This window comes from Thermobia domestica, chromosome 8 (assembly GCF_964235325.1).
Source record: "Thermobia domestica chromosome 8, izTheDome1.hap1.1, whole genome shotgun sequence".
NCBI classification, from domain to species: Eukaryota; Metazoa; Arthropoda; class Insecta; order Zygentoma; family Lepismatidae; genus Thermobia; species Thermobia domestica.
Genome location: NC_137461.1, coordinates 175536183 through 175548619, shown reverse-complemented (window position 1 = coordinate 175548619; position 12437 = coordinate 175536183). Strand labels below are relative to the sequence as shown.

Genomic DNA, 12437 nt, shown 5'->3' with positions numbered 1-12437 from the left:
AGTATTTAGTTTGATCACCGAGTTTGGTATTCATTTTGAAAGTCAATTTATGCATTTTTTGAAGCATCCTCTACGTGCATATTCGAATACTGCGGACAAAAATTTAAAGAAGCTTTATTTTTATATTACTGATGAATTTCTGCGAAAGGAGTTTTATAATGTTTGGTTCTTTATTTACTACATTTAAATCCAATATTTTTTCTGTGCTCTCTTTCTTTTTCTTCTAATTTCTTCTCCATTTTTCTGTCTCATTTCCGTACCTCTATCAGCTATCTATAAGTTTCAATTTTACATTGAGATATGTTTAAGTTTCTCCCTACATTAACTTATGAATCTCGTTTCCTCTTAGTTTTATTCTTTCACTTTATTGACACTAACACATGTATATTTTGAAACTCGAACTGTGCTCATGTTGTTGCTGATTTTAATATGGGAGAGAGGAAAGCAGGAAAGAGACGGAATTAGAAGGTTTATATTGGATGGCTAACTTTATACTTTCGGGTACCGATTACCTCGGAACCTCGGAAGCCAGAATTAGCCCGCGATAGGGAACTTACACTTAAAAAGATGACAATCTCAGCAAAATGCAGAAGCCTTTAGTCTGAGAGAAAAATGAATCTCAATTTCTAGTTTTATTAGTCTTGTAGTTGTGAGTCTGTCAAAATTACTAAAAAATAAGCACAATGAAATATCTTTTAGAGTATTCCACTTTATTATTACATATTTTTTCTTCCGATTTGCATAGTTGAGAGAAATTATACAGTATATTGCTATACTATGTAAAGTCCAGGTATGTGTACTGTCGCTGATTTCTGAAGACATACAGAAACTGTATTAAAAGATAAATAGTAATAGTTTTCTATTAAGGGGGAAGTAAAACTACTTTTATTTTAAGAAACTTTTTCGCTTAACAGATGTCTACTGACTTTCATTTTCAAAATTTCAGGATAGTTCCAGTATATTCAGTATAACTATCAGCAAAATTCCTGTACCTAATACAATGTGTTTTTAAAGATCTTTAGGAGTAATCACACTCTTGATGATTTCAGGTTTATAATTGTTTTACCATCAAAATAATATTTTATTTTTAATAAATTTAGTTAAGCTTGATTTTTTAAAATACAATGATAATTTTTAAACATTATTAAAGGGTTTCCCAACTGCCCTCACAGCCCTCCACTCCACAAACTGCTTTAAATGTCTAATTACAAATGTACATACAACTCTTGCTTTGCAAAAATTTATAATCTCTATCGATACAAAATTCTTTATAAGACTTCTAAAACAATTAAAAAAGTATTGTTGACAGATTACTAGCTTCATGATTTTTCCAATATGTGGATCAAAATTCCAGGATATTTCCATTATTTCCAGTATCAAAATTAAATCCTAGTACACATCAAGTATTTCCGGTTTCAGTAGACACCCAGCTTAAAATGTCTGTTCGGGTTCACCTTCTTCCCCCTCAACTTTGGGTAGGGAAATGCAAGAACCTATTTATATTTTGATTATTGATTGTAGTATATTTCGAGCATCATATCTCGAATCTAGGCCTGTGCGATATGTCGATATATCGATATCGTTGATATCGATATTGACACATATTAACATTCGATATCGCAAATATATCAACATCGATATATCCATATCCTGAATTTTGAATATGGATCTTTTGGGGGACTGGGCATAGGCCCCACTAAGAATTGCGTTAAATGAAGAAACAAAACTTAATTTTTACAGTAATGTCTTCCAATGACAATTCCTTTATTACGACAAATTGCAATTAAATGAGTCCACTTGCAAATTTGCAATATTATATACTGTAATTTCTTAGGCGCCAAAACTTTTTTGTTCGCAAAAAAAAAGAAAAAAAGCAGCTCTCGGAAGCAAGTACTTCGAACTTTGACCTAGAGAGTATCATACTAAGTTTTTTGTTCCTCTCTCTCGGAGATTTCCATCCCATTTGGCTTTTGATAGCGCTCATTGACAAATACTGCACAGATGACCGCTATACGCAGGCCTGCACTCAGGCGAAGTCGGAGATTTTGAAAGGAAACGAGTTTTCAATAATAATAATAATAATAATAATAATAATTATTATTATTATTATTATTATTATTATTAACAACTGTTTACAACTAGTTTCCCATGTTGCATGGGAGGCCTGCAAGTCCGCTAGGGCATTGGAGTCCCTTAGTCTGTGTTTGTCTTTCTTTCCGTTTCTTGTGGATGTTTGTTGTTCAGCTCTTGGACTTTTACGTGAGACCTTCACATTATGTATTTTTTTTTTTGTTTGTTTTTGCGATTTTGTTTTTTTGAAAGAGGAAAGAAACTGCTATCCTCTGATACTTATTTCTTACCATTTATCTTCTTGAACTGCTTAAGTAGGATTATTTTGTAATTTTGATGTCATCCATCTCCCTTTCAATAATAAAACGGTCATTCTTAATAATGTATTTTATTCCCTTATTTGCGATTTGCCACACTGATATATTTGTAACAAAATTGAGGTTTGGTCCACCGCCTTTCTAATTCTGAACCAACCCAACGACTATGTTTCTTGGATTGCCTACTATTACAGGAAAAGGAGAATTGTAGGTGGCAATGCACTTTTGGAGTCATGTGTACATAGGACTATAAACAAACGTTTATAAACAACGTAATATAAACAAACGTTTATTATACAAATCAATATTTTAACGCAGTGTGCATGAGTATATAACTACTCACTTATAATATGTACAAGGGAGTAGGAGTGATATGTCCATTTCAGTTGTACGCCCTTGTACAATGTGCAAGGTTAAGCAAGGTGTTTAAACGATAATACGTAAATAAGTAAAATTGGTTTATTACTTCAACAAACACATATATGAAAGAGACGGATGCATAATAGGTCCAAATCGACTCGAGAGCTACATGTGTCAACTCCAAACGAGGACTTCAAATGGGTTAAGAGGGTATGTGAGCATTATATTTTCTTATGAATTCGCTTTGGACCATGCGAAGGGACATGAGTATTCCTGCTAAGCGTATAGGAAATACTGCCTTCGTAGGTGCTGTGCATTGGTTTACGCTTTAAAGATAATTCATTGGTTGTGGAAGTCTGTGTGTAGGTGCGAAAATATATCAGTTTTTATTTTCCTCTTCGTACAACACAAAATTCAATCATGTAAATAAATAATGAAAAGGAACTCGCTGTATTTCAGTAAAATTGTTAACTATTGTGGTTGCTGGTTCGCAGACGGTTACTGAAGATATTGAGTGTCGGTACATAGTAGGCCTAAATGAATCCAGGTGAATGGTAGTGTGTTATATAGTGGTATGTAGCCGTGAATGATGGTGGATTAGTTAGGGTTGACTCAAGACCAGCACATCCTTCCTCAAAATGTGACCTAAACTTAACTGAAGTACTACATCCATTACGCACAACCCCACATGGGATGATCGAACAACAAACCTTTGGACTAGAATGAATGCTTTTCCACTCAACCATTTGCCACTGGAATACATAAATGAGGAAATAATAACACATAAATTCTACTGTGTATGTATGTGTTCTTATATGTGCTATGAAATAACTTTAAATATATACCTTAAGAATTGCAAGACGTACACTAGAATTGTATAGAGAAATCAAACACAATGTCACGACAAACTAAAAGATGCGTTCTATACAAATGATCTATAATTTGTTTCTTATGAAATAGGGATGACTGTGTAGTAACTAAACACCCAATATCATATACTGTGAGTAATAATTATGTGATGTAGAAAACATTTTAATGACTTTGAAATTATTTTTCGTCTTAAATCTATGAATACTCAGCTGTGCGTTACAATCTGTCCCCGTGTTCATGCTCGAAAACTATTTTGGTAAGATGAAAAGAATCACGTTTCCATAGCTAATCAAATTATAAAATATGGTTGGAATTTTTTCGATAACAAATACATTTAAAGCTTTTACTCACTGGTAGTCCAGGAGGCCCTGGTTCTCCTTTCAGGCCAGGATAACCTGGAAGTCCAGGAAGCCCTGGCGGACCCGGTGGGCCCAATTCTCCTTTAGTTCCTTGTAGACCTGGAGGACCAGGATCACCACGTTCACCAGGTGAACCAGGAAACCCGTCTATTCCCATTTCTCCTTTGTCCCCTTTAGAACCAGGTATACCATCCAAACCTGGCCTACCAGGAATACCTATTTAAAGAAATAGAATGCAAAGCACAATTGATAAATACAAATGTTCAAATATTTTACTACTTGTCAAGTGATAAAATCAAATGTGTTAAAGCTGATAAAGGCATAGAAGACAAAGTGTGATGTGAAGGTAATATCTATATTTTTAAATTAAGATTTCAATGTTAACTATCAAGATTTGAGTATAATGCCAATATTTTCTATATTGCGTATAATGTATTTTTATTTAAAAAAAAACATACTACCGTACCATTGCATATTTAACACAATTGCTAAAAATGTGAGTGTTATGCTACGTTGTCAACTAACAATGGGACTTACTGCTATTTTATAGCACCGTCATATATATAGTCAAGTCTTTTCGCAATTTGCCAAATTTAATGCTGACGGATAATTGCTATATTTTGTTTGATTGTCTATCTCACATGTGAGTACGGGTTGGATCCTCAGTTAATAGGCTATAGGAAATATGAACATCGGAAAGAATTTAATGTAGTACAGGGGTAAAAGTGAGGGGGAAACGCGAGGATGTTATCCCCTAACCTCCAAAAAATATGTATGTCGTCCCCTCAGTTAACTATTTCATGAAGAAGACAAAACATGTAAATACGTAATACCAACCGCCGATACTGGGGAGCCGAGGGGCCCGGGCCCCCTAAAGCTCATGTGGGCCCTCCTACTCTATTTGTAAATATACAATATTTGGCATAATTTGATTGCAATTTGTCTTAAAATCTTCATATATATATATATATATATATATATATATATATATATATATATATATATATATACACGTACCTTCTGCACCTGCCCCTCCCAAAATTTACACAGAAATCGGCGCTCTTGGTCCATACACTACTAACTCACTTTTCCAGTTTCCTAAATACACGGCTATTTTTAGCTGAAGTTCACTTGAAGATTGTGTGCAAATAACACTGTTGGTTTCAGAATATAGCACTCTCGCCGAGTAAATCCAAATAACGGAATAACTGTAGGCGCGCGTGTGTCGTGGTGTACTCGGCAATTACTACATTGATATTTTTGCTGGAGCAATAACACTATCATTAACACTCCAGTTGAGTACGCCAATTTTATTGCCAATTGAAATAAATAATTTAATTTCAATGTTTGGATTTGTTAATTTATGAAAATAGTCTTATGTATTTTTAATGATAGCGGTCTATTCCATGTTTCCCGCTGTGCGAACTTATCCTACAAGCAGATTATATCCAGCTTTCAAATATGTTTCTGTTTAGATAAGTGGCCTCTTTTTTACAATATTTACATATGAACTGACTTTTTTGTTCTTCGGTGTCACATCTTGCGGGCCAGTCATTACATTCAGCCTTGATATTAATAAACAAATTAATGTACTGTGCCCTCTTTCTTTTCAGCGTCATACATTACGACATCATAGCTCCATATCTCGTGTTTTTCTATCTTTCTGAATCCTTTCTTAACAGACACCGCACCTCATCTACAACTCACACCAAAATTCTCTCCTCATCCGAATGGGTGCATTCTTCTTCATTCAGTGTGTCCGCACATGCTCAGCATAGCGGAAATAATAACTTTCCGCCAGATCGACGGGATGGTAGAGATTGTCCGGCGTTAATGGCGTACATTTTATTATGTCCTGGAATTCCGAAATATCGAGGCACTCGCCATCTCTGACATAAATTATCTGGTGACCCTGGGATACCTTTCACCTTATAACACTAAGGATAGAGGGAGATTATATCGGTACACGATGATGCGCTCCCCCTTTTTCACATTTTTGTAGTTTCATGGTGTCGACCTTCCCCCATACAGAGCCTCCTGCGGATAAATTGGACATTTTTTAATGATGTTGTGGTTTTTACAAATTTATTAACCATCGGGTGTTCTTTGAGGCTCTCGGCACTTGCAGTCCGATATTTCATGCACTATATACCTCAGCTCTTTTAGTTTATAGATTTATAGTATTCTCATAGCCAATATTAGAAGTACTGTATGAGTTGTTATAAACGTTATTATCACGCCTATGCGGTAACACAGCCCGCAACCATGAAATAAGCACCCTTGGTACTCCCAAACATGTTCTGCGCATAGCCATAGCTCGCATGGCCATCAACTTTATAACCGCTACGCACAACCTCTTGTCCGTTATCGGAATGTTGAATTTGTATTTTTAATAGGTCCACTTCGCACACAAGCCACTGAACGGCACGGACCATCTGTAGAAGTTATGTGGGATAATAAAAATAATGTCTCATTGTAAGAAATTTTTCCTATACATTCAATTACACGCGCTGGCAATGCTTATAGTTTCTAGAAACGGGTTGACGCCATATATAAGATGAAATTCATTCATAAATGTTATGCACGCCATGCGCAGCACGGTCTCGTCATCTACACAGTATTTAGTTAACTGTTCTTTTAAATTAAAACCCGTATCACCAAGTGTCTTCTTTTTCCCATTATACCTCTTTTCAAACTTCTGTTTCTTTTTTAAGTTAACAGATCATAATCCTCAAGGGCGGGTAACGCACCATGATATTCTTGATTGGCCTTCGTGTTAAATAAATAAGGGAAATATCTCTTCGTAACGGGCAAATAGAACGTATAACTTAATTTTGTCAGAGCCATTGGCAGAAAATTTAGGCTATTAATAAATTTCAAATAAATATTCCAGACTAAAATTTTACACCCACGCATAATTATGCAGGAAATCCACTCTTTCTCAAGCATTATGGTGGTAAAACATTGTATCATACCGCTTCTAGTTATGGGCTTTGGCGACAATTTTGTATATACTTTTGTGCTGAATCTAGAAATCCTACAATACATTTTCTTCATAAAATATATGTTGGCTAATACCGCATACACCACGCCCTTCACACGTATTATTTTTGCACTTGGAGCATATTTGGTTAATAACAGGGAGGGGCCCATGTTCTAAAATACCACAGGCTACCGGCTATTTCCTTATCTTGTCGGCACTGAATGTCATGAAACACTAACAACCATTTTTATAGAGTACGTACTTTGCTCAGTTGAATATAACATAGATGGCATTATATTATTGTACCCTGTGCAGAATACTTCTCCACAGATGTGGGGATTCCGAACTTTCTTAACATCGTACGCTTTAAGACATTGAGCACACACTTTCAAAATATTGCGTTATGAATATATGAATATCGTAGCATTGAATCCCGTAAAAGCATATAGTACATTCCTTACAATAAATCACTTTCTCTAACGGTGAATATCTGTAACCCTGACGCTGCAGCTGTTGCAACACCTACCGGAGACTTCGATAATGGAATCAAGTCTTTTACTACACAGCATCAATCGACTCCAGAGCTGATCAATAATGAAGTAGTTCAGATTTGATAAAGGGATACGTCCTCTCAAAACTCTTGCCATTAAGGACAGCAAGACCATCTTTGGTGTCATGAGTTTCATCACCGCCACGATGTATTCACATATAATTATGCCGCTAATTGGAATGGATAACCGCTGCTTCTAGGGATGTTTGTTCTGCCTGTCGTTGATTGATCTAATATGAAAGCATAAGCAAGATCAACGAATATGACCAAACCCGATTTGCACTTCTTTCTGTAGCAAGTCTTATGGCACAATTTTAGAGCCAGAACCGAGTTTTGCGTTTGGTTGACTCTCAGAAGCAAACAAGGATAATGATCTTTACAGTTCGTCAGTTCCTCACAGTGTTGAGTTCTATAAGAATCTGATCCCTACAAAATCTAGACCTTGTAAAAGTTGCTGGTGTTTTGTTTCGTCCATTCAAAAACATGTTTAAGTTAATCACGCGATGGTCTTGTTGGTCTTATCATCGTGCCTTAAAGTATAGGAACATGAGTCACTTTTCTGCCTTCAGTCATTTATTTATTAAAAATTATTCGCAAGGTGAATCATAAATTTGATTCGGTTTGCGTTATTCAAATATAGCTGTTCCGGTGAACGTTCCGTGGAATTCCAAATACTTTCCGAATATTGTTTTGAAACAGAATTTACAGAGAAATATTGCAGGGACGAGTTGGCCTGCTTGCTTGCATCTGTTGCGTCACTACAAGAAGTGTTTGTATATCGACTACGGAAAAAATTAAATAAAATCTGAGTTTTACGTCCCACGGTTATGCCGGTTAGGCTAAAGGAGACGGTGATGATGAGTAATGAATGAAATGGTGGAATGAAGAAAGTGGGAGGAAACGGGAGAACTCCAAGAAAACTCACGCACACAGTGTTTGTCCACCACAAAGTTCACTTGGTGGGGGCTGGGATCGAACCCGGGACCCCAAGCACCAGAGGTGAACACTACCACTGAGCCACCGCGGCCCCTATCAACTACGGATTCACTATCGACGTTCACAACTGCAGAAACTGCAATGGGTGAGGATTTTTCTCTAAACTTTCCCTCCACTTTCTTCTCTCGCGTATGATGACGCACGAATATCGTCAACTCCTTTCACATTTGTGTAGTCAGTCTTTCTTATTGTGTTTTCTATTTCCTGTGTATTTTCCCGGCGTTACACTTGCTAGTTTATTCTGCAGTTTCTGATGCATAAAGTTTCTGCAGATGCATAAAATCTGTCCGTATGGTTGGTTTGTCAATTCTGGTCATCTTACTTTTACTATATGCAAAATATTTAGTTTCACTATCATTATTGCGTTTCTCCCATTTCGCCGACACTGAAAGTTTTCTCTTAGTCGCAAATGTTCTCTCCTTCGGTGCGAGTGGTCCCGCGTTCGAAATCGTGTAAAAAGCTATTTCAGACCAGCCTTTCTGGATGAGGTTTTCCTCATTCACAGCTGCCAAATGCCACTGTGGTACAACTTATAGGTCTCAGGCCACTTTTTCCTTCCCTAATCCTTTCTTTCTTCTCTTCCTCGGATAGTGTGCTCGATGACGTGTTAAATGGCCATAGATGCCGGAAGTCCAGAAATCTAAATCCTAATTGAAGTTTTCCCTCTCTACCTCCGCTCCTTCTCGTCCAAAGGAATTTAAACTTTTTTGTAATTTCCACTTTCTTCATGCTTAATTATATGCTGTATAGTAGCATCGGATTTGCAAGACAATCATATGGATTTTTGCTTTTTGTAACAAAGTTTACATGTTATCCAAGAACAATCAAGACACCGTATGTGGCACTACCTAACAATGTTAAATCTAATATAATACTATTGAGCAAAGAAAGTTAAACTTCTCTTATAAATACTTACCAGGTTGCCCACGTGGGCCAGGAAATCCTTTTGGGCCATCAAGTCCTGGGACACCTGGATCTCCCTTACCTCCTGGGAAACCTGGCAAACCAATTCTTCCGGGTTCTCCAGGTAACCCGGGTTCACCTGCAAACATAAACTTAAATTGAAGAATATATAGGCGTGTTTATGTATGTATTCCAGTATTTCTTCACAAAATATTTTGAGTTTATAATACTGTACATATTGAAAATGTAATGTGCATTAAATAACTTATGGTACCTTACACAAATCAAATATAATATTTCAACGCGAAATACACTTTTCCTTTTATAATACCTTCAAATTTCTATGGCTTAAGATCCCCGAAGGCTCACAAACGACCTACTCTTCTTAACTTAGCCGCACGACTCCTTTCCACCAAATGATTAGTAATTAAAATTGTTTTTCATGCTAGTAATTCGTCTTATCGATCTTAATCTTATCGTACAAGATATGACCTCTAGCTATTGTGATTTCCGATTTTGTGTAATTTTTATACGCTTATTTGTACTTCTCATTTAGTTTTGAAAATCTTGATGCTTTGTTTATACATTTGACCTATCAACCACTGTCACATTCATACACTAGAACAGGGAAAATCATGTTTTGTATATACTTATTGTTAAATCTTTCCATAGCTGCTTCAACGATTAAATACCGGTATTTTGTCGGAGTAGCAGCAACATTTGCTTCCACTGGTATACGTTTTGTACTTTATTTCTCCTGAACTTCGTGTCTGAGTTCAAATTATAACTTTATATCGAAATTAACTTGTGTTCATCACATCATTATTGAAGCAAGAGCGAATGAGTTTCCACAACTACACTCAGCTGTCATTTGAGTATGTCAGCTATGTAATACTTTCTGTGAAATTTCAAATTTTTAATGAGATCTGTAAACTCATCCCTAGGAATTAACCTATTATTTAGGCTAACATTTTCAGAAACAAGTGAATGAAATATCTAATCAAAGCCCTTGTTGAAAGTTTACGCTATGCAGAATGGGTTAACGAAACAATTTTCCACAACTTGAATATTAATACCGCCTATTCTGGTTCTTCTTGTCTTCCGGGAATAGACACGGTTTTTAAATATTCCCAAATAACCCCAAAGTATCTGTTATTTCCTAAAATGCGTACGAGACATTGCAGCCAACCACAATAGTTACTATTATATCCAATGAGATATTTCTGAAGTTACATTTCCCTCACCGAGTGCTGGAATTTCGATAAACGAAACGTAATCACCGTGAGAAAGATCGTTGATTAGCACTACGATAAACTAAACCATTTAACTTTCTTCATACATAGTCGTGTAAATTGGTTGTAGTGAATGAAACCCAATAATTATAATGAATGAGTAAGTTGTATCAGAATTTTTAACTAGTGAAGCACATTATATTTTACACTTACACTTACAAAAATGAATAATAGCAACTAATCTGTATGATGTTTATTAGCTTTGAGGATAACCAATTGTCGCCAGTGCTTGGTTAATAAGGGTTGAACTTACCAACCAACTAGGCATTCTTAAACGTTTATATTACAGTTAACATAAAGAATATATATGTGTTCTTAGCAATAATAGTTTGTAGTTGTGCTAATATATTGATTTCCTAAATCGCACCGGTGCCATTTGAAATATCGTATATTAAATAATTATTTTGTTTTCTTGATAGGTCTAGTTGAATCATGAGGTAGAGAAAACATGGTGCTTAGAGACTTGATGATATGAAAGAGGTTCTTCAATTTTTCTGGGAAAGCAAATTTCTCTTTACTAATGCTTCAGAAAATGCAACTTTCAGGAAATGATATTGAATGGATATTTAATGGGTGAAGTGAAACGAGGGAAATTGATTGCTGAAAGGCGCCAGTAAATAGAAGAAATATTAACTTATCGAAAGGCATCGACGATGAGCACGTCTGCCACATCTTGAAGTTTGCAGAATGTATGTCTCGGCTGAATATCACGGATGTAAAGAAACTTGGATTCCAAGTAGCAGAGAAGCCACATTTAAAACAATTAGAATGAAGAAATCATTAAAAACCTTTTATTCATTTGTGAAAAGATATGCATAATTACGTCTACGTAAGTTACAATACACTTCTCTAGCAAAAATAAGAGGAGTCAAAACGAAAATGTTGTTGAATACTTTGACTTGTCAGAAAAGGTTTTCTACGAAAACAGTACTAACACAATCACGATCGTGGAGACGAATCGTGTTTTTCACAGATCAAAAGCGATCTGAAAAAGAAGTCAGGAAGAGAGAAAAACGTCAAATCGGTATTGTATGCAATGAAGAAATGGGAGTCAACACGATTATTTTTGTTACGCCAGCGCCGCAGACTGATATATTCATCCCATGATTGGTTCTTTTACGTGAAATGGCTATGCCTTTCTATATTACTCTGAAAGGAACAATCTCATTAGAGACAATGGGTTTCAACTCAATCCCATGTGGTAGGCCCTTTTCTGGAAGAAAAAACAAGCATTTTACAAAGCCACTTCTGGTAGCCACAACAACAGCCAGTGAGGAGTCACTATCCCCACTCATAGCTTCGCTAAATAGTCACCATATATGTATATATGCCCACATATCTTTGGCCTCTTCATCAGAATCCTCTAAGATAATGCAATGCTTGCATTCGAAGCGTCGGACGTTAATATCTTCACTTGGCTTATAGCCGGAGAACATTTACTAAAATTATTTTGTTTCCAAAAAATGATATATATTCTGAATGGTTCGATGTCTGTAGCTAATAAATGACATGGGTAGAAAACGTATCAAATGAAAATGTTGTTGGAAATGATAGGGAAAAAGATGAGTGTACTGAAGAGCGTGTTGGAAATAAAAGGTAATTGAACAAATCGTAAGACATTGAGAAATCACGCTACTGGTTATAGAGTTAAAGGCAGTAAGGGAAAAAATATGTTAATAACGACCACGTGCCTCTCACAAAGGTAAAGAGTGCATGTTTTTTAAATCCTGTTCCGTG

At 35.9% G+C, this 12437-nt stretch overlaps 1 protein-coding gene across 1 annotated transcript in view; it reads right to left on the bottom strand.

The window, feature by feature from the left end:
• LOC145693356 (uncharacterized) overlaps window positions 1-12437 on the bottom strand; it is a 1437468-nt gene that overhangs the window by 556643 nt on the left and 868388 nt on the right. The window contains exons 20-21 of the mRNA XM_081769283.1: window positions 9422-9547; window positions 3969-4192 (exon numbers count right to left, since the gene is read on the bottom strand). Of these exons, the coding sequence (XP_081625409.1) occupies window positions 3969-4192; window positions 9422-9547 (350 nt within the window). The remainder of the gene's footprint in view (window positions 1-3968; window positions 4193-9421; window positions 9548-12437) is intronic.